General features: G+C 36.1%; 1 protein-coding gene across 3 annotated transcripts in view; it reads left to right on the forward strand.

The window, feature by feature from the left end:
- GALC (galactosylceramidase) overlaps positions 1 to 22,477 on the forward strand; it is a 66,085-nt gene that overhangs the window by 30,708 nt on the left and 12,900 nt on the right. For all 3 annotated transcript variants that reach the window (XM_059182607.1, XM_059182605.1, XM_059182606.1), the window contains exons 8-12: positions 3,773 to 3,928; positions 7,312 to 7,436; positions 9,308 to 9,435; positions 19,691 to 19,780; positions 20,518 to 20,604. In XM_059182607.1, the coding sequence (XP_059038590.1) occupies positions 3,773 to 3,928; positions 7,312 to 7,436; positions 9,308 to 9,435; positions 19,691 to 19,780; positions 20,518 to 20,604 (586 nt within the window). The remainder of the gene's footprint in view (positions 1 to 3,772; positions 3,929 to 7,311; positions 7,437 to 9,307; positions 9,436 to 19,690; positions 19,781 to 20,517; positions 20,605 to 22,477) is intronic.

The raw sequence follows: 22,477 nt of genomic DNA on the forward strand, positions 1-22,477 counted from the left end.
TTTTTAACTTTTTGAGGAACCCCCCTCAACCCCCTTTGGAACTGTTTTCCAAAGTGGAAAAACTGTGCCAACTTGCATCCCCACCAGCAGTGTAAGAGACTTCCCCTTTCTCCACAACCTCTCCAACATTTGTTGTTTCTTGTCTTGTCAATTTTTGCCATTCTGCTGGTGTAAGGTGGTATCTCAATATGGTTTTTTTTTTTTTTTAAAGATTTTATTTATTTATTTGACAGAGAGAAATCACAAGTAGATGGAGAGGCAGGCAGAGAGAGAGAGAGGGAAGCAGGCTCTCTGCTGAGCAGAGAGCCCGATGCGGGACTCGATCCCAGGACTCTGAGATCATGACCTGAGCTGAAGGCAGCGGCTTAACCCACTGAGCCACCCAGGCGCCCTCAATATGGTTTTGATTTGAATTTCTCTGATGGTTAATGGTGATGAGCCGTTTTTCATGTGTCTGTTTAGCTAATTGATTTTATTTTTTAATTTAAAATTTTAAAAAAGATTTTATGTATATATTTGACAGAGAGAGTGACAAGAGAGAGGGAACACAAGCAGGGAGAGCGTGAGAGGGAAGAGTGGGCTTCCCGCTGGGCAGGGAGCCCAGTATGGGCTCTATCCCAGGGTCCTGGGATCATGACCTGAGCAAAGGCAGGCGCTTAATGACTGAGCCACGCAGGCACCCCTGGCTAATTGATTTGAAATAAAAAAAACTTTATTTACGTGGCATCATAGAGGGACACCTGGGTGGCTCAGTCAGTTGAGCATCTGCCTTCGACTCAGGGTCCTGGGATGGAGCCCCGCATCACGCTCCCTGCTCAGTGGGGGGTCTGCTCTGCCTCTCCCTGCTGGCTTGTGCTCTCTCTCACTCATTCTCTTTCAAATAAATAAATAAAATCTTAAAAGAAAATGGCATCATTGAGTATCTCTTATTTTGGTCAACATTGTAGTCTTGAGATTAACTCTTATTGCCAAGTATAGACATGATACCTTTTAATTCCTGTTTTGCCTTCAGTTGTAGGAATAAGTCACAATTTATCCCTCTCTTCTTTGTTAGTGGTCATTTGGATCATTTCCAAATTCAGGTTATTGTGGAATAATAAGATTTTGTTCAGGAGTTCTTCATTCTCCTGCTGCCCCCTCCCTAGGAAGGATAGGTCTCCTTGCCATCTTCACGTTGTACTTGGCCTAACTGCGGAAGCTCCTGTTTTGTAGTCACAGTGCCTTCTGGGGTCTGCTCCTTCTGGGCCTGATGCTCCTTATTACCTAACTGTTGTTCTCCCTAACCCTGAGTATGCCCGTCTTCATCAATGTGGACTTTGGTCAGGCAGCTTCTCCTACCCACGAGGCTCTACCATTCCCGATAGGATTGTTGGCTATGTTTTTCTGAAACCGTGAAGAGTTTACACCTGTATGGTCTAATTCGGTAGCCACTAGCCACAGTTAGCTAAGGGGCACTTGAAACGTGACTAGTCTGAATTTAGGTGTGTTGTAATTGTAAAGTAGACACTGGCTTTTAAAGATTTGATATTTTAAAAATGTTAAATGTTATTAGTTTTTTATGTTGACTACATGTTGAATGATAATATTTTGGATACATTGAGTTAAGCAAAATATATCAGGAGAATTTCCCTTTTCCTTTGTTTAAATGCAGCTGCTACAAAATTTAAAATTATACACGTGTTGCTCACCTCATATTTCTGTTGGTTTAAACTGTCAACAGTCTATTGTACTTGGATCTCTTAGTTATCTGGAACTTTAAGAGAGATACTTTTTTAGATTATAAAAATAATTCATGAAAGAAAATGAAAATTTGGAAAAGGTAGAAACCTTGTAAAGATAGAACTTACTCAGAATCCTAAAATCTGGAGATCATTAGTAACACAATAGCATATCACTTTCCAGGCTTTCACTTTATTTCCTCTTTTTTTTTTCTTTTTAAGATTTATTAATTTGAGAGAGAGTGAGAGCGAGCATGGCAAGGCGGGGCAGAGGGAGAGGGAGAGAGTCTCAAGCCAACTCTGAACTCAATGCAGAGCCCTTTGTGGGGCTCAATCCCACAACCCTGAGATAGAGATCATAACCTGAGGTGAAACCAAGAGTTGATGCTTAACTGACTGTGCCGCCCAGGTGCCCCCAGGCTTTTCCTTTTTTCTGCAAGTATATTTGACCAGAGATAAACCAAGCATACATTTGGCTGAGTAACATTGGGATGAATCTTAATACTAGTATGTGGCTGAATATCATGATCATAGAATGAAGTTCTAGGATATTTGGTTCTGAGATACTTCAGCTTCATTCTTATGAAACTAAATGTAAACATTTGTTAAAATTGTTCCAAAGATTGGTAACAGACTTCATGTTTTGGGCATTGCAGTGTCAGAATAATAATTTCTTAACCCTGTTAGGTGCTAGCCTACCCTTGAGGTCTCTGTAGGTAGTGTGTATTTACACTGCTGAATCAAATGCCTGTTTTCAGTGGAGTTCGCTGATGCGGCAACATCTTGCTGTTACCTAATTTTTCTCGAATCCTTCTTCTTAGTCCTCTCTTGTTTGTTTCATGTTCTTTTCTTCCTCATGAAATCCTGAAGTGCCAAACTGATGCTGTGCCCTAATTCATCTTCATGAGGTAGAATGAATTCCCAAATGGGAATTTTTCTTGAAAGATTCATGACCTAAATGGAATTAAATAACTACAAATCAAAACAGGTCTTCATTTCTTTAATGTAAAGAATACTGCAACACCAAACTACAAAGTTTAGAATTATGCTTTAATTCTGTCCCCATTATTCTGCTCATATTATTTAGTTTTCTGTAAATAATTGTTGTCCTAGAAAGTGTACACTCATGTGCCTAAAGTCACTTAGCTGATGTGCTCTTGTTCTTCTGTCATTTTCTATTTCTATTTCTATTTGAAATTCCTTAACTGTTTTTATTCAGTAATCAGTAACTTCCAAAATCATCATTAAGTCAGTTTTTACTCAGAATAATAAATACACATTTATACTTTGACTGACTTTTCTTAAATGGTGGAATAAGGGAGGGGTTCTCATCCTCTGTACTTTTGATATGTTCCCTGGGTAGTTCTTTGTTGTGAGGACCTGCCCTGTGCACCTTAGGATGGGAGTAGCAAATCCTGCTTGGCCCTCCCTTCTCCACCAGCAGAAGCACCGGGGTTAAGAACCACCACTGCTTTGGGGTGATAGTTTCTAGCTTATCCAAGGTAGTGTCTTCTTTTTATTCAAGAAATAACTCTCTGGGCTTTGGTTGTTTTTGACTTCTTGTTTTTGCCTGGGAAAATACCAAGCTCTTTTTTTCTCTCTCTACTCAGGGGTAGGTATACAGTAGTCATTAGTCTTATTTTTGGTTTCCTTCATATTCCTTTCTTCTGTTCTGAGCTCTCTGCTTCCCCTGGGAAGTCTGAATACTCTCTCCATCTGATTAATCTCTTGGAGTGTTCTAGGCTGTGACCTCCTCTGCTGTCTCTGTCTGTCAGTGGGTTTCCATCCATTTTATGGTTTCTAGAAACAGAAATCTCTCATCCACTGGTGATCTTCCTTCCTATTCTGTGTGTGAGTATAGGCTTATCACATTTTCAGGGCATCCGGAGACAAAAGAATGGGAAGCAGAAGCTTCTAGTTGGTGTGACCTCTACTCACAAGCTGCCCATTGTTTTAAAATAGAAAACAGTGGTGAGGACGTGTTTTTATTCTTTCAACAAATAGATATAAGTGGCATGTTCTGCCTTTTCCCATTTCCATGCTTTCTTTTCTAGAGCTCATTATCCTGGGACCCACACAGTAAAGGATGCGAAGTTGACTAAGAAGAAGCTTTGGTCTTCTGAAGATTTTAGCACCTTAAATAATGATGTGGGTGCAGGCTGCTTGGGCCGCATATTGAATCAGAATTATATCAATGGCTACATGACTGCGTAAGTTATTGAAAACTTTTAAAGGTTTTTATTATGAAAAATTTCAAAAACACAATAAGTAGAAAAAGGTACAATAGGCTTCCATATTCTCACAACCTAGATTCAATGATTGTAAACATTTTGGTTTATTAGCTTTATCTGTACATCTATATATACCTAAGGTTATGTATTTTTTTATATTTGAATATTGTCTGTATTGAATAGTCAGGCTTATTGAGATATAATTTATAGTAAAATTTATGCAGTTCTATGATTTTTGATGTTATGTATATCTTTTAATGAACAGTTATAAATTACAGATGTCATAACACTTCGCCCCAAAAGATTTTAGCATGTGGTCCCAAAACATAAAGGATATTCTCCTACATGATCAGTATATCATTTTGATACATAAGAGCATAAGAGCCCTTTAAAAAAATATCTGCTACTTAGTGTATGTTAAAATTTTCCCAATTATTCCTCAAGGTATCACCTATAGCCTTTTTAAAAAAAAACTAAGAGCCAATCAAGCTTGCATTGCATTTAGATGTCCTGCCCTACAATCTCTTTTAATCTAGAATGGTTTCCTTCCTTCCCTAATTTTATTTTATTTTTAATTTTTTTAAAAGATTTTATTTATTTATTTGACAGACAGAGATCACAAGTAGGCAGAGAGGCAGGCAGAGAGAGAGGAGGAAGCAGGCTCCCTGCTGAGCAGAGAGCCCGATGTGGGACTTGATCCCAGGACCCTGAGATCATGACCTGAGCCGAAGGCAGCGGCTTAACCCACTGAGCCACCCAGGCGCCCATCCCTAATTTTATTTTTAAGAATTTATTTATTTGAGAGGGAGCGAGAGAACATGAGTAGGGGAGTACACATAGGAAGATGGAGAAGCAGACTCCACACTGAGCAGGGAGCTTGACTGACATGGTGCTCGATCCCAGGTCCCTGGGGTCTTGACCTGAGCCAAAGGCAGAAGTTTAACTGATTGAGCCACCCAGGTGTCCCTCTTTCCTTCCCTATTTTTTATGTCTGCAACCTTTTGAGAAGACCAGGCAAGTGGTCTTATGGACTATCCACTTCCCAATCTGCCTGACTGATTCCTCATAGAATCACTTAATTTGTATAGCTGTCTCTTAAGAGAGAACACAATGTTCTTTTTGGTGCGGGGGCAGAGAGGAAGCATCGCACATGCATGCTTACGGGGCAGGATGGTGCAGAGAGAGAGGGTAAAGAGAGAATGTTAAGCAGGCTCCATGCTCATAACCCTGAGATCGTAGGGCTTGCTGTCACAACCCTGAAATCATGACCTGAGTCAAAATGAAGAGTCTGATGCTTAACCCACTGAGCCACCCCAGTATCCCAGAATACAGCTCTTTTTATTTCTCAGGGTAACATTTCTTAAATGCTTTAAGAAGCATTAACTGATTCAAATTTGCTTTCTAAAACAATAATAAATAGAACAGAAGTAAGCCAGTACATATTTTTGTGATGTTAATGTGAGCTGATATGTTCTTTTTACAGCCTTTGTTCTTTTTCTTCCCTTTCTAAAAGAAAAGATGCTTATCATGAAGAGTTTGGTTCTAATAACATAATTTGGTATTAAGAGTAACGCACACTCATGACAGAGAATTTAGTAACTGCATATAAGTACAAAGAAGGAAACAAAATCACCCCTATTTTTGCCATCTAGAGGGAACCATCCTTAAAAAAGTTGGTGTATGTCCTCCCATTTATATTTATATGTATGAAATTTTAATATAGAATTAAGACCATACTGTATGTTTAGTATTAAGCTGCTCATTTAAAAAGGCATTATGACCTTTTTTTCCGTATTTGAGTGTACTTCTGTTTCGTCATTTTTAATGCTTATGTACATTCTGTTACATAGAACATGGTTCCCCAAACTTGCCTTGTCTCGAGAAGCACCTGATGCCAAGATGTCTTGGCAGCTGCCTAGGTGTGCTGACTCATAATCTCCCCAGAAGGCGTTGGAGACTCTGCTTGTGTCATCAGTGCCCCAGCCAATTCTGATGCCCCACAAGTTTGGGAAGCACTGATGTAGACAGTGTCTTATATGTCACTGAAGGGTCTTCTCTTCCAGAAACGGAAGTTGTTTTTATTTTAAGTTGACAGCTTTGTGCTCATTGAAATGATCAATTGTATACAGATATCTTTGTACACATCTATAATTATTTCCTTAGGGTATATTTTTAGAAAGGGGAGGTATATAGATTTTAAAGACTTGTGTATATAATAAAATGCTAGTCAGGTAGTTTTTGGTTTATGTATCTATCACTAGTCAGAGAAGATACTATGCATCTTGTAATCCAGGGGTAAAATCATGAGAACTCTTAGTTTTTGCTGGTAGTAAGGATTTTTGAAAATTGGGGCTATTATTTCTACTTTGTGTTGACAGAATTAGAAGGCTTTGATTTCCTAAAAAAGTCATTTTATGATGGGTGAGGACTTGGTAAGAAAAAAGGGAAATTCTGAGGGTAAGCTCTGGGTTTCTTATTATTGTTACTGTTTTTTTGTTGTTGTTGTTTCATTTTGTTATTTTTAAAATTTTATTTATTTATTTAGTTTTTGAGCTGTGAGAAACCCAGCAGTACCAGGAGCCAGAGCTTCCCTTTTCCCCTTGGATTTTCCTGAAAACTACGGAGTCACTATTTCAGGGTTCAGTACCAGCTATAGAATTCCGAAATGGGCCAAAATGCAGACCACCAAGCTGACCCATCTTGTAGATGAGACAAACTCATCGTAGTATTAGACATCAGACTTTGTTCTAGACACTTTACAGGCATTAATACAGTGACTCCTTGCAATGATCACGTGAGCTAGATATGGTTATTATCCTCATTTTACAGACGATGAAACTGAGGTCCAGAGAGGTTAGTGGTGGAACCATGATTTGAACCCAGGCAGTCTGACTCTAAGAGTTCTCAGTTGTAAAACTTTGCAGCAGCTCAGAGTCAAGTTCATAAAATTATGTCATGAAACTGGGGCATTAAGAAGGCTGACTGTCGAAGGGAAAGCAGGTATGGATAAGCCTTTATTTGTATTTGAATCAAATCTGTGACATGTCTGGTACTGGTAGAGCATATTCATCTTCTGGCTATACCACTGTTCAGCAAAAATTATATATCCCATATACATTTGTGTTTTTAAATTATGCATTTCACCATTAAAAATACCTAGATGGATCCAGCGCTGAAGTTTTCAAAATGTGAATGAATTTAGGTGACTTCTATTTTCTTGTTTTGGGTGGTCATTTTTGCTCCTTTTCATATATTTATATAAATTCTAATAAGGTTTTTTTTTAAAAATACAGTTTTCTTGACATTTACCTTTTGATCACAAGCTATTTTGGCCTTTCTCTTTTATCAAATAAACCTTTTAGCACAATTGCTTGGAATTTGGTGGCTAGTTACTATGAACAGTTGCCTTATGGACGATGTGGGTTGATGACCGCTCAGGAGCCATGGAGTGGGCACTATGTAGTAGAGTCTCCTATCTGGGTATCAGGTATGGTTCAGATTCCATCTCTCATGCCTCAGATTTCTCTCTAAGGAGAAAAAGCAGAAAACAGAAGGGATTACACTAATTATATGTGTGCGTGTGTGTGTGTGTGTGTGTGTGATGTGTAAGTTCTAAGTTTTCGTCTCTGTTGTAAGATTTGCCATAGTATTCTCTAAGAGCCTTTTGGATAATTACTTTTTGTATTCCAGTCTTGGCTATCCTAAGACCAGGCTCTTAGAAAAGAGAAAGAAAGGGGAAAGAGAGGAGGGAAAAGGCTTATCATCTGGTGATGGAGACAAATACATGAAATAGCTGATAAATGTATAATTATAAATTATGATAATTTCTAATGAAATGATGTATTTGTAAAGATTCATTGCAACTCAGAAGTATCTAGAAGTCTTAAAATTAGTCTTGGAGACATTTTGTTGCTTTGTATTAATATAGTTAGTTGGTGAGAATAGTGTGCTAACAAAATCAAATGAATTACTAAAGGAATAAGTAGATGTAAATGTTCTATGAGATATTGTGGCTTTATACTGATGAGTATTGTTATAGATAATTTAAGAAAAATGTAAAATCATGACTCACATGCTCATAAAAATGAACACATGTTAAAGACTTTTTTCATGCTATGTAGAAACCAGGCAGATGAATCAATCAATTCAAAGGAGAAGTCAAAAACAGTACACATTTATTTAGAGTAAAAGAATTTGAGATAAATCGCAAAAGGAGACAGGTTGGATTTCCCATAGCAGGGAGGGGAGGAAATCAATTAAGTCCTTGCCAGATAGGAGAGACTTTACACATCCATCAGTTATCTACACTTACGTAAGTTTCAAAATAGTTTAAAGACAATCAGCAGGGCTGTAGCAACAAAATTTTTGTTGCAGTATCAGTTATTAGTCACAAGGGACGTTGAGATCACGCAGACAGTGGTTGACAATTACCACTTTTTCATGAATGATATAACCATGCTAAAAATGAATATAATTTAAACAGAATAAAAATCCTGTTGTTGAATAATATTCAGGTTCTTTCTATAATTTTTTTTAGTAAAAAATTAAAGCATTTATGACCTTTTGCTTTAACATCATAACTGCAGTCTTTAAAAAAATCCATTTCTTCAAAGGCAGGATGCTTTCATAGGAAAAATCTGAGTTTGGAGTGAAGTTGTTTTCTTTTAAACCTTTATTTTGGGGATTTTATTTTTTATTTGATGTATTTTCCTCAGAAGGGTTTGTAGTCATGATATTAGTCATGAAATCGTAACATTATTCTAAACTCTAAATTACATTTTAAAAAATATGCTTGTATGTATGTCCTCATTGCTTAACCCCTTAAATTTGTAATTGTTTGTCCCACATTATCTAGGTGAACTAATGTACTCTGCTAATATTGTCACTGTCTTGGGGGTAGGAAGGCGACATGAAATATTGCTCAGTACATTTTCAGAGCCAGCTTTGGAGGTACCCAGTAAATATATATTCTGCAAATAAAACTTGTTTGAAATCTTAAAGCTTAGTTTTTGAAGTGTAATATTAACTATTTTTAGTCTTTTTTTTGTAGTTATATTAGGATGAGTTAAATAGAGAGGCACAATAGTTCAGAAGAGATTATTTTATTCTTGGGAAAAAAAGACAATACTCTTGAATTAATAATGGTGTAGTTCATTTATGTTTAGCAGTAATTCTAACTATAGTTATTCTTACTACAATTGTACCATTTAACTGGATTAATTCTTCAAAAGTTGAAACATGACATTGGCATGTATTTTCTTCTAAAATAAAAAAGAGCTTGTTAGACTCAATCAGTTTTATTTTTTAAAGAAACTCTTCCATCACTATTTTATTGGGTCTTTCTCTGCTTTTCTATAGCTCATACCACTCAGTTTACTCGACCAGGTTGGTATTACCTGAAGACAGTTGGTCACTTAGAGAAAGGAGGAAGCTACGTGGCCCTAACTGATGGTCAAGGTAACCTCACCATCATCGTTGAAACTATGGTAATTCTTTGTTGTTTTTATGGAATTAACTGACTCTCTTAGAATTAGAAAAACAGTAGAAAACACAATGAAACACTTCCTTTTTAAAAAACCCCAGCTCTACCAAAGTGTAATTGACATATGACAAATAACATGTAGGGAGGAAGAAGCTACTTCCTATACCCTTTTAGTTTCAGAAACTGAGGCCCCACCTATTAAACTGTCAAAAAAAATGCCAGATTCACAGGAGAAAAGTTTATTTGTGCAAGCAACATGCATACACATGGGAGATGCTTAGTGATGAGTAACCCTGAGGGGTGGTTAGAATTTGGGTTTATATACCTAGAGAAATAAGGGAAAAAGGGAGAAAGGGCACTTAAGGGAAAATAAATGACTTTTTGGGAAGATAAGTGGGTTTTCAGGAGAACAAACAAGAATGATTGGGACACTGTATGTCTATACTGGAGAGTAGTCTTCCCTCTTCAGGGCTGGAAAAAACCCTCTGTAGAAGGGATTTGGGGGTAGGTTTTATTCCCATTTTCCTTCCTGGGAGTAAATCCATCCTACAGAGTAGATCCATTTGTGGCAGTCTTACTTCCCAGAAGTTGCTGCTCTGAGTAAACTAAGGGAAGCTCAGAGAAGACTTTGTCGTGGCATATTTTGAATCTCAAATACCTTTAACTTTAAATAATATTTATACCAACGTGGCCTATTCTTTGGTGGCATATTCTGGTTCACTTCAAACACATAATTAACGTGCACAATTTTATGACTTACAATAGGTAAATGCTCAATAAACCATCGTCACAATCTAGATAAACCCCCCAGAGAGTACTCATGTCCCTTGTTAAATATTCCCTCCGTCCCGCTTTTCCTCACACCCTGTGACTTCCCTGATTATTATTTTTTGGCACTATAGATTAGTTCACATTTTCTAGAGTTTTGTCGCCATGGAACCAATTCAGTATGTAGTTTTTTGTCTTGCTGCTTTCACTCAGGGTAATTATTTTAAGATTCATCCACATTGTGATACACCTGTTGCTAAGTAGTATTCCATTGTAAGGACACACCATAGATTTTTTGTTTATATATGCACGTGTGGGTAGATGTTTGGCTTGTTTCTACTTTCTGGCTACTACACAGAAAGCTAGGAACATTTGTGCACAGGCTTTCCATGGGAATCTATGTCTTTTCTTTTGGGTAAAGACATAGGAATGGATTGGCTGGATAATAAATGATATGCTTCTGTTTAGCTTTTTAGGAAGCTGCCAAACTCTTCTCCAAAACAGTTTTCCTGTTTTAAATCTCCATCAGCAGCATGATTGGAGTTCTAGTTTTTCTTTATCATTGTGAACACTTGCTGTGATCAGTTATAAAAATTGCAGCTCGTAGTATATATGATATAGCACTTTATTTTTGGCTTCAGCTTGCGTATCCCTAATGACTGATGATGTTGAGCTTTTCATGTGCTTGGGCTTCATGTGTCTTCTTTGGTGAAGTGTGTGTTATTTTGCCTATTTTTTATTGACTTTTTCTTATCGTTGGATTTTGAGAGTTCTTAATGTGTTACATATTCTGGGTCAGTCACAGATACATGGTTTGTAAAGATAATTTCCCAGTCTGTAGCTTTTCTTTTCATTTTGTTAACAGTGTCTGTGGAGGAGCAGGAGTTTTTAATTTTTATGAAGTCCAGTTTATTCATTTGTACTTTCATGGAACATGCTTTTGCTGTGGTATCCGAGAAGTTTTTGCATATGGGTCTCTGTCTCTTCTAGCACCATTTGCTGGAAAGTCTATATTTCCTATTGCATTGCCTTTGCACCTTTGTAGAAAATCAGTTAGTATATGTAGGATTATTTCTGGACTCTGTTCTATTTCTTTGACATATTTACATATCTTTACACCACTACTATGATTACTCTCTGTGTGTGTGTATGTGTGTGTATAAAACAGTTCCTAGAAATAGGTAGTGTTTGCTCTTCAGATTTGTTCTTTTCCAAAGTTGTTGTGGCTCTTCTAGGTTGCTTGTACTTCCATGTGAATTTTATTTTATTACTTTTTTATTTTTTCATTTTTAAAAGATCTTTATTTATTTATTAGACAGATGGAGATCACAAGTAGGCAGAGAGGCAGGCAGAGAGAGAGGAAGGGAAGCAGGTTTCCCGCTGAGCAGAGAGCCCGATGCGGGGCTCCATCCCAGGACCCTGGGATCATGACCTGAGCTGAAGGCAGAGGCTTAACCCACTGAGCCACCCAGGTGCCCCCTCCCATGTGAATTTTAGAACCAGCTTGTCAGTTTCAACCAAAAAAAAAAAAAAAAAAAAAAAGCCTGCTCAGATAGCTATAGATAAAGTAAAGTAAAGGAGAATTAATATTTGAACAATATCAAGCCTTGCAGCCCTTTAGCAAGACATAGCCTCAAGTTTATTTAGGTTTTCTTTAATTTCTCTGAATAGTATTTATAGTTTTCAATGTACAGGTATTTCATATCATTTATCAAATTTTGGCTAAGTATTTCACATTTTCAATTTTATTGTAAATAGTAGTTTTTAAATTTTGCATTCAAGTAGTAACTAGTATATAGTAATGTAGTAGATTTTTGTATGAAGATCTTGTTTTCTGCAACAGCACTGAACTCACCTATAGTTCTAGTATAGTTTTTTGTGGATTCCATTGCATTTTCTTTGTAAATGATTGGCAAATAGAAATAACTTTTCATCTTCCTGACCAACGGTAGTTGGTTATCAGTTGTTATTGCCTGTCTCTTGGTTATAGCCATTCTGGAGATGTGAAGTGGTATCTTATTTTAGTTTTAGTTTTGTTTTATGTTTTGCTAGTGACTAATGATGTTGGGCATCCTTTCATGTGTGTATTGGCCATCTGTATTTCTTCTTTGGAGAAATGCCCATATAGACAGACCCTTTGCCCATTTTTAAATTGGGATGTTTGAAATTGAAATGTAAGAGTTTTATTATTTTTTTATTATTGGAATGTAAGAGTTCTTCACATATTCTAGGTAAAAGTCCCTTATCAGATGTATGACTTGCAGGCATTTTCTCCCATTCTGTAGGTGGTTTTTCACTTCCTTTTTAAAACTTAAACTTTATTTTAAAATTACAGTATAGTTGACATACAATATTATATTAGTTGTTTTTCCCTTTTTAATGATGTCATTTCAAGTATAAAAGTTTTAAATTTGGATGAAATCAAATATATATATATTTTTCTTTTTTTGGTATGTTTTTGTGTCATATTTAAGAAATTATTGCTTAATCCAAGGTCATGAAATTTATACCTATACTTTCTTCTAAGAGTTTTATAGTTTTAGCTCTCACATTTAGTTCTTTGATCCATTTAATTTTTTTAATAGAGGGTTAGATATGTGTCCAACTTTATCATTTGCAGGTGGGTATCATCTCATTGTTCCTACACCATATGTTGACTGTTCATTCCTTATTGAATTGTCTTGGCTTCCTTGTTGAAAATCAGTTGGCAATAAATATGAGGTTTTTTATTTTTATTTTTTCCTGGACTCTCAATTCTATTGCATTGACCTCTGTATCTATCCTTATGGGAGCGTTATGGTGCCCTAATTACTAGAGCTCTTTATTTTGAAGTTAGGAAGCATGGATCCTCCAACTTTGTTTTTTTTTTTTTTTTTTTTCAATGCTGTGTGGCTATTATTCCCTTGCATTTTCATAGATATTTTAGGATCGGTTTGTCAATTTCTGCAGTGAGGCCAGTTTGGGTTTTGATAGAGATTATGTTTAATTTGTAGATCATTTGGGAGTATTGCCATTATAACAATAGTAAATCTTCTAGTGTGTGAAGATGGATGCCTTTTCATATATTTATATTTTTGCCTTTTTTTTTTTTTAAAGATTTTATTTATTTATTTGACAGAGATCACATGCAGAGAGGCAGGCAGAGAGAGAGAAGGGAAAACAGGCTCCCTGCTGAGCAGAGTGCCCGATGCGGGGCTTGATCCCAGGACCCTGAGATCATGACCTGAGCTGAAAGCAGAGGCTTTAATCCACTGAGCCACCCAGGCACCCCTATTTTTGCTTCTTTTAAAGATATTTATAGTTTGCAGGGTATAAGTCTTGCCCTTCTTTTTGTTACAGTTGCTATTTCTGAATATTATTTCAGCATAACTCTCAATGAATTGTGTTTTTAATAGCATTTTTAGATTTTTCATTGCTAATATATAGAAATAAAATTAATTTTTACATACTGATCTTGTATCCCACAAGCTTTCTGTACTTATTTCTTAGTTCTAGTAGTTTTTTAGTTGATTCTTAGAGGATTTTCTATATACAAGATTATGTCATCTGCAAATAGAGATAGTTTTGCTTCTTTCTTTTCAATGTAGATACCTTTCCTTTTTTTCCTTGGTTAATTGTGCTTCAGTAAATATGGAATAGAAATGGTGAGAATGTACATTCTTATCCTGTACCTGATCTCAGGGGAAACAATTTCAATCTTAAGTGTAATGTTAGCTGTGGTTTTTTGGTAAATAGTTTTTATGACTGAAGAACTTCCCTTCTATTCCTAGTTTTTGGCGTGCTTTAATTATGAAAGGGTACTAGATTTTATCCAATACTTTCTGGATCTATTGACATGATCATGTAGTTTTGTTTTTTATTTTATTTATATGGTGTATTACATTGATTGATTTTTGTCTGCTAAGCTAGCTTTGCATTTCTGGGATAAATTCCATTTCATCATCATGTATAATCCTTCTTATTTGTTGCTGGATTTGATTTGCTAGTATTTTGTTGAGGATTTTTGTGTCCAGATTTGTAAGAAATACTGGTGCATAGTTTTCTTTTCTTGTAACATCTTTGTTTTTTATATTTTATTTTATTTTTTTACTGAAATTCAGTTAGCCAATATATAGTATATCATTAGTTTTGATATGATGTTCAATGATTATTAGTTGCATGTAATACCCAGTGCTCATCACATCCTGTGCCCTCCTAAATGCCCATCACCCATTAATGCCATCCCCCTACCCACCTCCCCTTCAGCAACCCTCAGTTTGTTCCCTGTAATCAAGAGTCTCTCATGGTTTGTCTCCCTCTCTGATTTCTTCCCATTCCGTTTTCCCTCCCTTCCCGCATTGTTCTCTGCACTATTATTTATATTCCACATATGAGTGAAACCCTATGATAATTGTCTTTCTCTGATTGATGTATTTCACCCAATACTGACCTCATAAACTGAGTTGAGAAATGTTCCTTCCTCTTCTGTTTAAGATAATTAGCGAAGGATTGGAATTAATTCTTCATATGTGTGGTAGAATTAATCAGTGAAGCTATCTGATTTTGTGATTTTCCTACCAGAAAGTTTTGGTTTATGGACTCAACCTCTTCTTATAGGTATATTCAGATTTTATGTTACTTTTTGAGTCAGCTTTGGTAGTTTGTGTTTTTCAGGGTACTTGTCTCTTTTATCTGTGTTACCTAATTTGTTTGCATATGTTTATGTATAGTATTCTCTTACGTATTACGTTTTAACTTCTGTAAGTTTAGTAGAATGTTCCTCTTTCATTCCTGATTTTAGTAATTTGTCTTCCCTTTTTTTCTTGGTTAGAAAACCTAAAGGTTTGTCAGTTTTGTTCATCTCAAATAAACAACTTTTGTTGATTTTTCTGTTTTCTTCTTTATTTCAGTAATTTCCACTCTAATCTTTATTCCCTTCTGTTAACTTTGAGTTTAGTTTGCTCTTTAAAGATTGTAGGTAGAAGATTAGGTTATTTTTTGAGATACTTCTTTCTTTAAATTTTTTATTTAAATTCAGTTTAGTTAACATGTAGTGTATTATTAATTTTTTGTTTGTTTTAAAGTCTGTTTATTGTTACTTTAGTTATTCTTGTGGTTTCTGTTAATATATGTTTTTCCCTCCGTTTACTTTCTGTTTATATCTTTGAATCTAAAATATGTCTTCTTTTGACAGCATATAGTTAGATCTTGCTTTTAAAAATGTAATTGGTTGTTATGTAATTAGTTGATTGAGTTGTTTATTCCATACATATTTAATGTTAATATTGATATAGTTGGATTTATATGTCAACTTTTTTTCTGTATGTCTCATTTTGTTCTTTATCTATTCTTTCTTTACTGTCTTCTGCATTAAGTGAATATTCTCTGATAGAACATTTTAATTCCTTTAATTTTTTCCACTGTATTTTAGTGAGTTATTTATTTTGTGGTGGTTCTAGGGTTGTATATCTTGACTTAATTGAATCTACTCCAGATTCATATTACCTGAATTCTAGTGAGATATAAAAACATTATTCCTGGGTTACCTGGGTGGCTCAGTCGGTTAAGCATCTGCCTTCAACTTGGGTCGTGAGTCCAGGGTCCTGGAATTGAGCCCTGCAGTGGGCTTCCTGCTTGACAGAGAGCCTGCTTCTTCTTCTCCTTCTGACTGCTGCTCCCCCTGCTTATGCTTTTTGTCAAATAAATAAATAAAATCTTTAAAAAAAAGAAAAAAAGAAACATTATTCCTATATAGCTTTATTCTCTCTCCCACTTTTTGTTGTTATTATATATGTTAAACCTCTATCTGTTATAAACCTAACAAGACCTGTTATAATTACAACTTAATATATAATTTTAAGTCTTCTAAAAAATCTGAGAGAATAAAGGAGAGAAATTATGTATTTATAATATTTATGTTATTTTTACTTACTATTTTTGGTTGTTTTTATTTATTCCTGTGGATTTGAGTTATTATTTGGTAACATTTCCTTATTCTAATACAGTTTTTTCCTCACCTGGCTATTTTATGCTATTATTGGCAGTTGTATCACATTTCTATATTTTATAAGGCCAACAATATGATTATTTATATATTATTTTATGTCGTTGCTTTTAAAATCAGTTATGGGAAGAAAGAAGGAATAGGCATTTTTACTATCTTTTATAATTACTAATTATATTTGCCTATACTTTTGTTTGTGGATTTGAATTACTGTGTGTGATCATTGACTTTCAGCTTGAAATTCTCATTTTGATATTTTATGACAGTTGTGTCTGGTATCAACACATTCTCTCAGTTTTTTTAAATGTGGAAGTACATTTTGCCTTCATTTTTTGAAGAATTTTGCTGGATATAGGATTCTTGATTGACATTGGATTTTTTTTTTTTTTTTTTGGAGCATTTTGAATGTGTTACTTTTTGTTATTTCTGATGAAGAATCCACTTTTAATCTTACTGAAGATCTCTTGTTTCTCTCTTAATAACACCTCTGATTTAGGAGCACAGGTTGATAGATGGAGGTTTGGGACCCCATTAATCTCAGTATTCCAAGGTGAACCAGTCAATGGGAGCTGGGCAGAGGAAGGGAGCCCTCAGCTTCCTAGCCATACTTGCTGCTACTTAACCTTGACCTCAGATATCTGACCCGGGGTGGGTGGTGAGAAACGCTGACCTCCTGCTTCCCCCAGTAAGCTACTGTAGCCTTCAGCTGCGATTTGGGAGGAGGGAGCCCTCTGTTTTTGGCTGCACCTACTCAGCATGCATTTTTCTTCCGCTTGGGTAAGAGAGGGACAGGGACAGAATAGATCGTGGTTTAAATGTCACAGGTTCTTATTCTTTTTACTGAGTTTTTGTAGATTTTCTTGAATAAATGTTTATTTGTTGCATGCCCATAGGATCATTTCCATTTTCTTTTAAAGATTATGTTTATTTATTTATTTGAGACAGAGAGAGAAGATGTTGGGGGAGGAACAGAGTGGTAGGAATAGGGAGAAAGAATCTCAAGCAGACTCTGTGTTGAGCATGGAGCCCAATGTGGAACTTGCTCTCAGGACCCTGAGATCGTGACCTGAACCAAAATCAAGAGTTGGTTGCTTAACTGACTGAGCCACCAAGGAACTCTGAATCATTTCCATTTAAAAAAATATTTTTCACCAGTTTTAAGGGACACAGCTTCATGGAGCTCCTAAACTGTCATTCTGGAAGTACAACTCTATTTCAGTTTTTTAGATGTGGTTTCCTTTGAATGTATTTAAATACCCAGTTTAATGTCTTTGTCTAGTAAGTCTAATATGTGGCAAGCAATGCCTGGGCTTTATCAGACATGGTTTCTGTTGACTGCTTTTATTCTGTGTATGGGCCGCTTTCCTTTTTGTTGTTGTTGTTTGTTTGTTTGTTTTGTTTTCAGATCTCATAATTATTTGTTGAATATTAGACATATTACATAATATATTGTGGCAACTCTGGAGGTCAGATATCTCCCCTGTCTAGCAATTGTGGTTGTTATTCTTTATTGTTGTTGCTTTTTATTTGCTTAGTGACTTTCTTGAACAAATTCTGTACTTTGTCAGCTTTATTATATGTGGCCCCGATGCCTCTGCTTAGTTACCTTAGTAGTCAGCACATGACTGTACAGAGGTTTCCTTATGTTTGGAGCTAGCAAGTCTCCTGGCCTTGGCTGGTAGGCTCTGTGTGCATGCGGTATATGTCAGTGCTCAAGCAGGCAGTGTACAACTTTGTAGTAGCTTTACTTCATGTTTGAGCAAAGCTTCAGGGTTGACCATAATTTCCCAGTACAGCCATCAGGGCTATTTGGGTTATCTGTATCTTTTTCAGTAAGCTTTGGGTTTTTGTATCTTTCTCTTTCTTTTTCTTTCTTTCTTTCTTTCTTTCTTTCTTTCTTTCTTTCTTTCTTTCTTTCTTTCTTTCTTGAGTGGGAGGGAGGTAGGAATGGGACAGAGGGAGAGGGCAGGTGCCATACCCAGTGTGGAGCCTGATATGGGGCTCAGTCTCACAACCCTGAGATCATGATCTGAGCTGAAATCAAGAATTCGGTGCATAACTGAACCACCTAGGTGCCCCTGGTTTTTGTGTCTTTCACAAATTTTTTCAGTTTCATTCAATTTTTGGACATAAAGTTATTGGTGTTAGTCCCTATTATTCTGCATATATCTATAGAATTTCTACTGATGTCACCTTTCTTACTGTTGACAAAGGCAAATTGTGTTTTCTTTCTTTCTGTCTTGATTTCCTGACTAGTCCAGCTAGAAATTACTCAGTTTTATTGATCTCAAAGAATCAGCTTGTGGTTTCTTAATTATTCTCTCATTTTTCTGGGTTTTGTTTAATTGATTTCTCCTTTGATCTTTAATGTTTTCCTTCTGCTTACTTTGGTTTTTAAATTTGCTCTTCTTGTCCTAGGATCTCCGGGTGGAAGCTGAAGTCTCACATCCTTCTTCTCTTATCAGTGTTCAGTGCTATAAATTTGCTTCTCAGTACTGCTTTTGTGGCATCCCACAAATCGTACATTGTATTTTTATTTTGATAAACTCAAAATTCTTCATTTCCCTTTTTATTTCTACTTATTCTTTGAGACATGGATTATTTAGAAATTTGTTAATTAGTTTCTAAACATTTTGGAGTTTTTCTAGAGGTTTTTCTATTATTTATCTCTGATTTAATTTATCTTGTGGACAGACAACATACATTGTGTGATTTGAATCTTTTGGAATGTATTAAAAGTTCTTTTATGGCTAAGAATATAGTGTTCCTTGGTGAATGTTGCTTGTGCATCTCTGTTGCTGGGTGAGGTGATCTATAGATATCGATCCAGGCAAGCTATGTGATAGCATTGTGCAAATTACCTCTATCCTTTTGATTTTTTCTCTAGTTGTACATCATTTACTGAAGATGAGGTGTCACAATCTCTAACTACAATTATAATTTTTTTACTGTCCATGAAGCCTGGCCCAGAACCTTTTGCTTAAGTGCTCTGGGATCGTTGAATTCCCTGAAGTAGGGATTATGTCTCATAATTCTTTTGATCCCAATCTGTAGTAGTGACTGTTTAGTAAAAAATGATGTCAGTGTGAGAACTATTTGTTATACGTACATACTGACTTTAGTTGTATAGGAAGGTTCTATTTAGATGAGATGCCTTTTCAGTGAAAACATACAAGTATTTGTGTTTTATTTGATGTATGTTACTTGGAAAAGAATTATAATGTAAATATTAATCTGTGTGCCACAAAATAACTCTGTAGTTTAGCCGTGGATTCAGTTTAATTCAGTCGAAATGCCATCGAGCTTTACTTTGACGAGGCATCCACAGTAGACTTTCAGTGTAGGTTATATTAGAAAAAAAGTCTTTAGAAATTTGAAATAAACTCATATTTATCACCCATTATGTGCCATTTTTGTTAATCTTAGGGCAATGAATGTTAAATTTTCTTTTCCTAAGGTGGCTCGTATATCATTTGGATAACTTACATGATTTTTTTTTTCCTCCTAGAGCCATAGACATTCTAAGTGTATACGGCCCTTTCTGCCTTACTTCAATGTGTCACATCAGTTTGCTACCTTTGTTCTTAAAGGGTCCTTTGTAAGTATGTGGGACTTTTATTTTGGTTTTGATTTGAGAAGTTATATATTTTATCACAGGCTAGCAGTTTATAAGTGAAGTCTTCTATTAGGAGCTATTAAGTGTTTGCATATGAATGGATATAGGCACTGGTGTCTTCTATCTGCTGAATGGTCTTAGTCAAACAGTACAGAAGCCGAAGAGGCAAAACTCCCTGTGGCTAAAACTCTCTGTCACTTTGAAGAACACTTAACAAAAGTCAGTTTGTAACAAAATTGTTCTTGTTGGTAGAAGCATCAGTAGTCTAAGGAACTTTCAAGCATTCATCTTTTTATTACTCTGTACAAAAAACCCAACAACATAAAAAGACACCAGATTCTTGCTGTTTCTACCTGTTGTTAATTTTGAACACAGAAAATACTGTGCTTTTTCTGACTACTAATTGCATAAAAATTGTTTTTAATACTAGAAAATTCCTAAAAAGTGTTTTACACAGGTATAAAAGGCACTAAAATATTTTTATTTAAACATTTCCCAAAAGTCTGTGCTATTTATAAGAAATAAAGTATTTGCTTGAACAATATCTTCCTACTTTCAGAACATGAACTATTTAAGATTTGCCAAAGATTTCCTTTTTGGCAAATAGGAATAGACTGCACATTATCAGGGGTTCATTCTTGCTGGTATTAATTTTGGAAAGCCTCAGAAGATATGATGAACCACTCAACCATGCCTTTTTGTGTGTGTTTTTTCCTCAGAGTGAAATACCAGAGCTACAGGTGTGGTATACAAAGCTTGGAAGACCATCTACGAGATTTCTTTTTAAACAACTGGATTCTCTATGGGTAGTTTATAAAATAAATTCCTGTATTTTGAGCTTTGCAACTAGTAAAAGAGGACAGATATTTAATCAATGAATTAAGAAATTTCAATTTTATAATAGATTTTATAACTGAAGTATAATAGAGCTAAAGGTGTCCCCAGCTGTTTTTGTTTTTGTTTTTTTAAATAGAAGTTCTCCCCAAGGCATAATGGAATATAGGTGTGTTTGGTCTTAGCATTTAGTTTGTTGTGGTAAATGGTACCGCCATCCCTTGGCTGCCCAAATCAGAAAATTGAGTCTTATCTGAGACCATCTTTCCCATCCACCCTATCTTTGTATACCACCATCGGTCAAGTCCAGAGCATTCTATCACTGACATGTTCTTCTTGCGCAGTCCTCATTCTCCATTCCCACTGCTACTGCTTATTTCCGTTCCTGGATTTTGGAAACTCTTTCCTGTTTTTCCAGCCTCCAGCCACCCATCACACTGCTGCCACAATGATGTGTCTAAAATGCAGATCCAAGTTTTGTCACTCCATTGCTCAAAGTCTCTCAGTGATTTTTCTTGTGAGTTCACATCCCTGAGCATTGCACACGACTCTTGTGACCACCTCATAAGATAAAAGATGGCTTTCCTTTCTTGATGCCTGTTCTACTAACATGGCCTGTACCCACAGACCAAACTTCTTGCCCTTTTCAGAGCACGGTGTGCCACTTTACTCCCCTCTGTGACTTTGTATTTGCTTCTTCCTCCTCCTAGAATGCCTTCTCCTCATGTCTTTGTTGTCCTTCAAGACTCAGCTCAGGTGCTGCTTCCGCTGAAGCTTTCCCCACCAGTCCCAGCTCACAGCCACCAGCATAGCACCATAGGAGCAGGTGCTTACCTAGTTAAACACTTTTGCCACTACATTGGGCCCTTTGAGGACTGGGGCCCTGCTTCATTTAGCTTTTTACTCTGGGTCCCTACCATCATACTTATTAGCACATGGTAGTTCCTCAGGAAACATTTCAAAGAATGTGAATTGGTCCAAGTGAACACATTACTTCACCTAATTGACACAAATCTACTTTTCCTGGAAATTATTAATGTTTTCTGAATTAACTAGTCACTATCAATGATTGAACACCATTTCTGCATTAAATTCTAAAAAAAAGAGCAGTTTGCTTTTTGCACAACAAATTGATAGATATAGCATATTAAAATCAATTTTCCTCACAGGAAAAATAATATCATTTGGGTTATTACCTGAACCAGAATGTGGTGTTAGGTATTTCATGGATCTGACCAATAAGTTATTATTAAAGCAAAGATATGGTATAAGCCCTTTGAAGCCAAAGTAGAAAAAAAATCCCCTCATATTTCCTGAAATGGGCATACATGTAATGCCTACGTTAATTATGCAAAGCATTCTGGTGTCTTCAGAGGTCCGCATGCAGCACAGGACACCTCCATATAGGGAGTGTTTCTCTAGGGAAGGTCATGCACTGAGTGAAGCAGTTTGTAAACAGTTTGTTGTTAAATCCTGCAGCAACCTTAGGAGGTGTGTATTTCCCCCCCTCATTTTGTGGCGAAGTGGCTTAAAAAGATTAAGTTGCCAAAAGCATAAATGTAACATAAACCTAACTTGCTAATTGAAATGTATATTGAACATGTCAAAAGTAGGACCTTTTTTTTTTTTTTTTTTTAAGAGTTTATTTATTTATTTGACAGGCAGAGATCACAAGTAGGCAGAGAGGCAGGCAGAGAGAAGGGGGGGAAGCAGGCTTTCCACTGAGCAGAGAGCCAAATGCGGGCTCGATCCCTGGACCCTGAGATCATGACCTGAGCTGAAGGCAGAGGCTTAAACCACTGAGCCACCCAGGCGCCCCAGATCCTTTTTTTCTTAATAATTAAA

Source organism: Mustela lutreola, chromosome 7 (assembly GCF_030435805.1).
Source record: "Mustela lutreola isolate mMusLut2 chromosome 7, mMusLut2.pri, whole genome shotgun sequence".
Classification (NCBI taxonomy): domain Eukaryota; kingdom Metazoa; phylum Chordata; class Mammalia; order Carnivora; family Mustelidae; genus Mustela; species Mustela lutreola.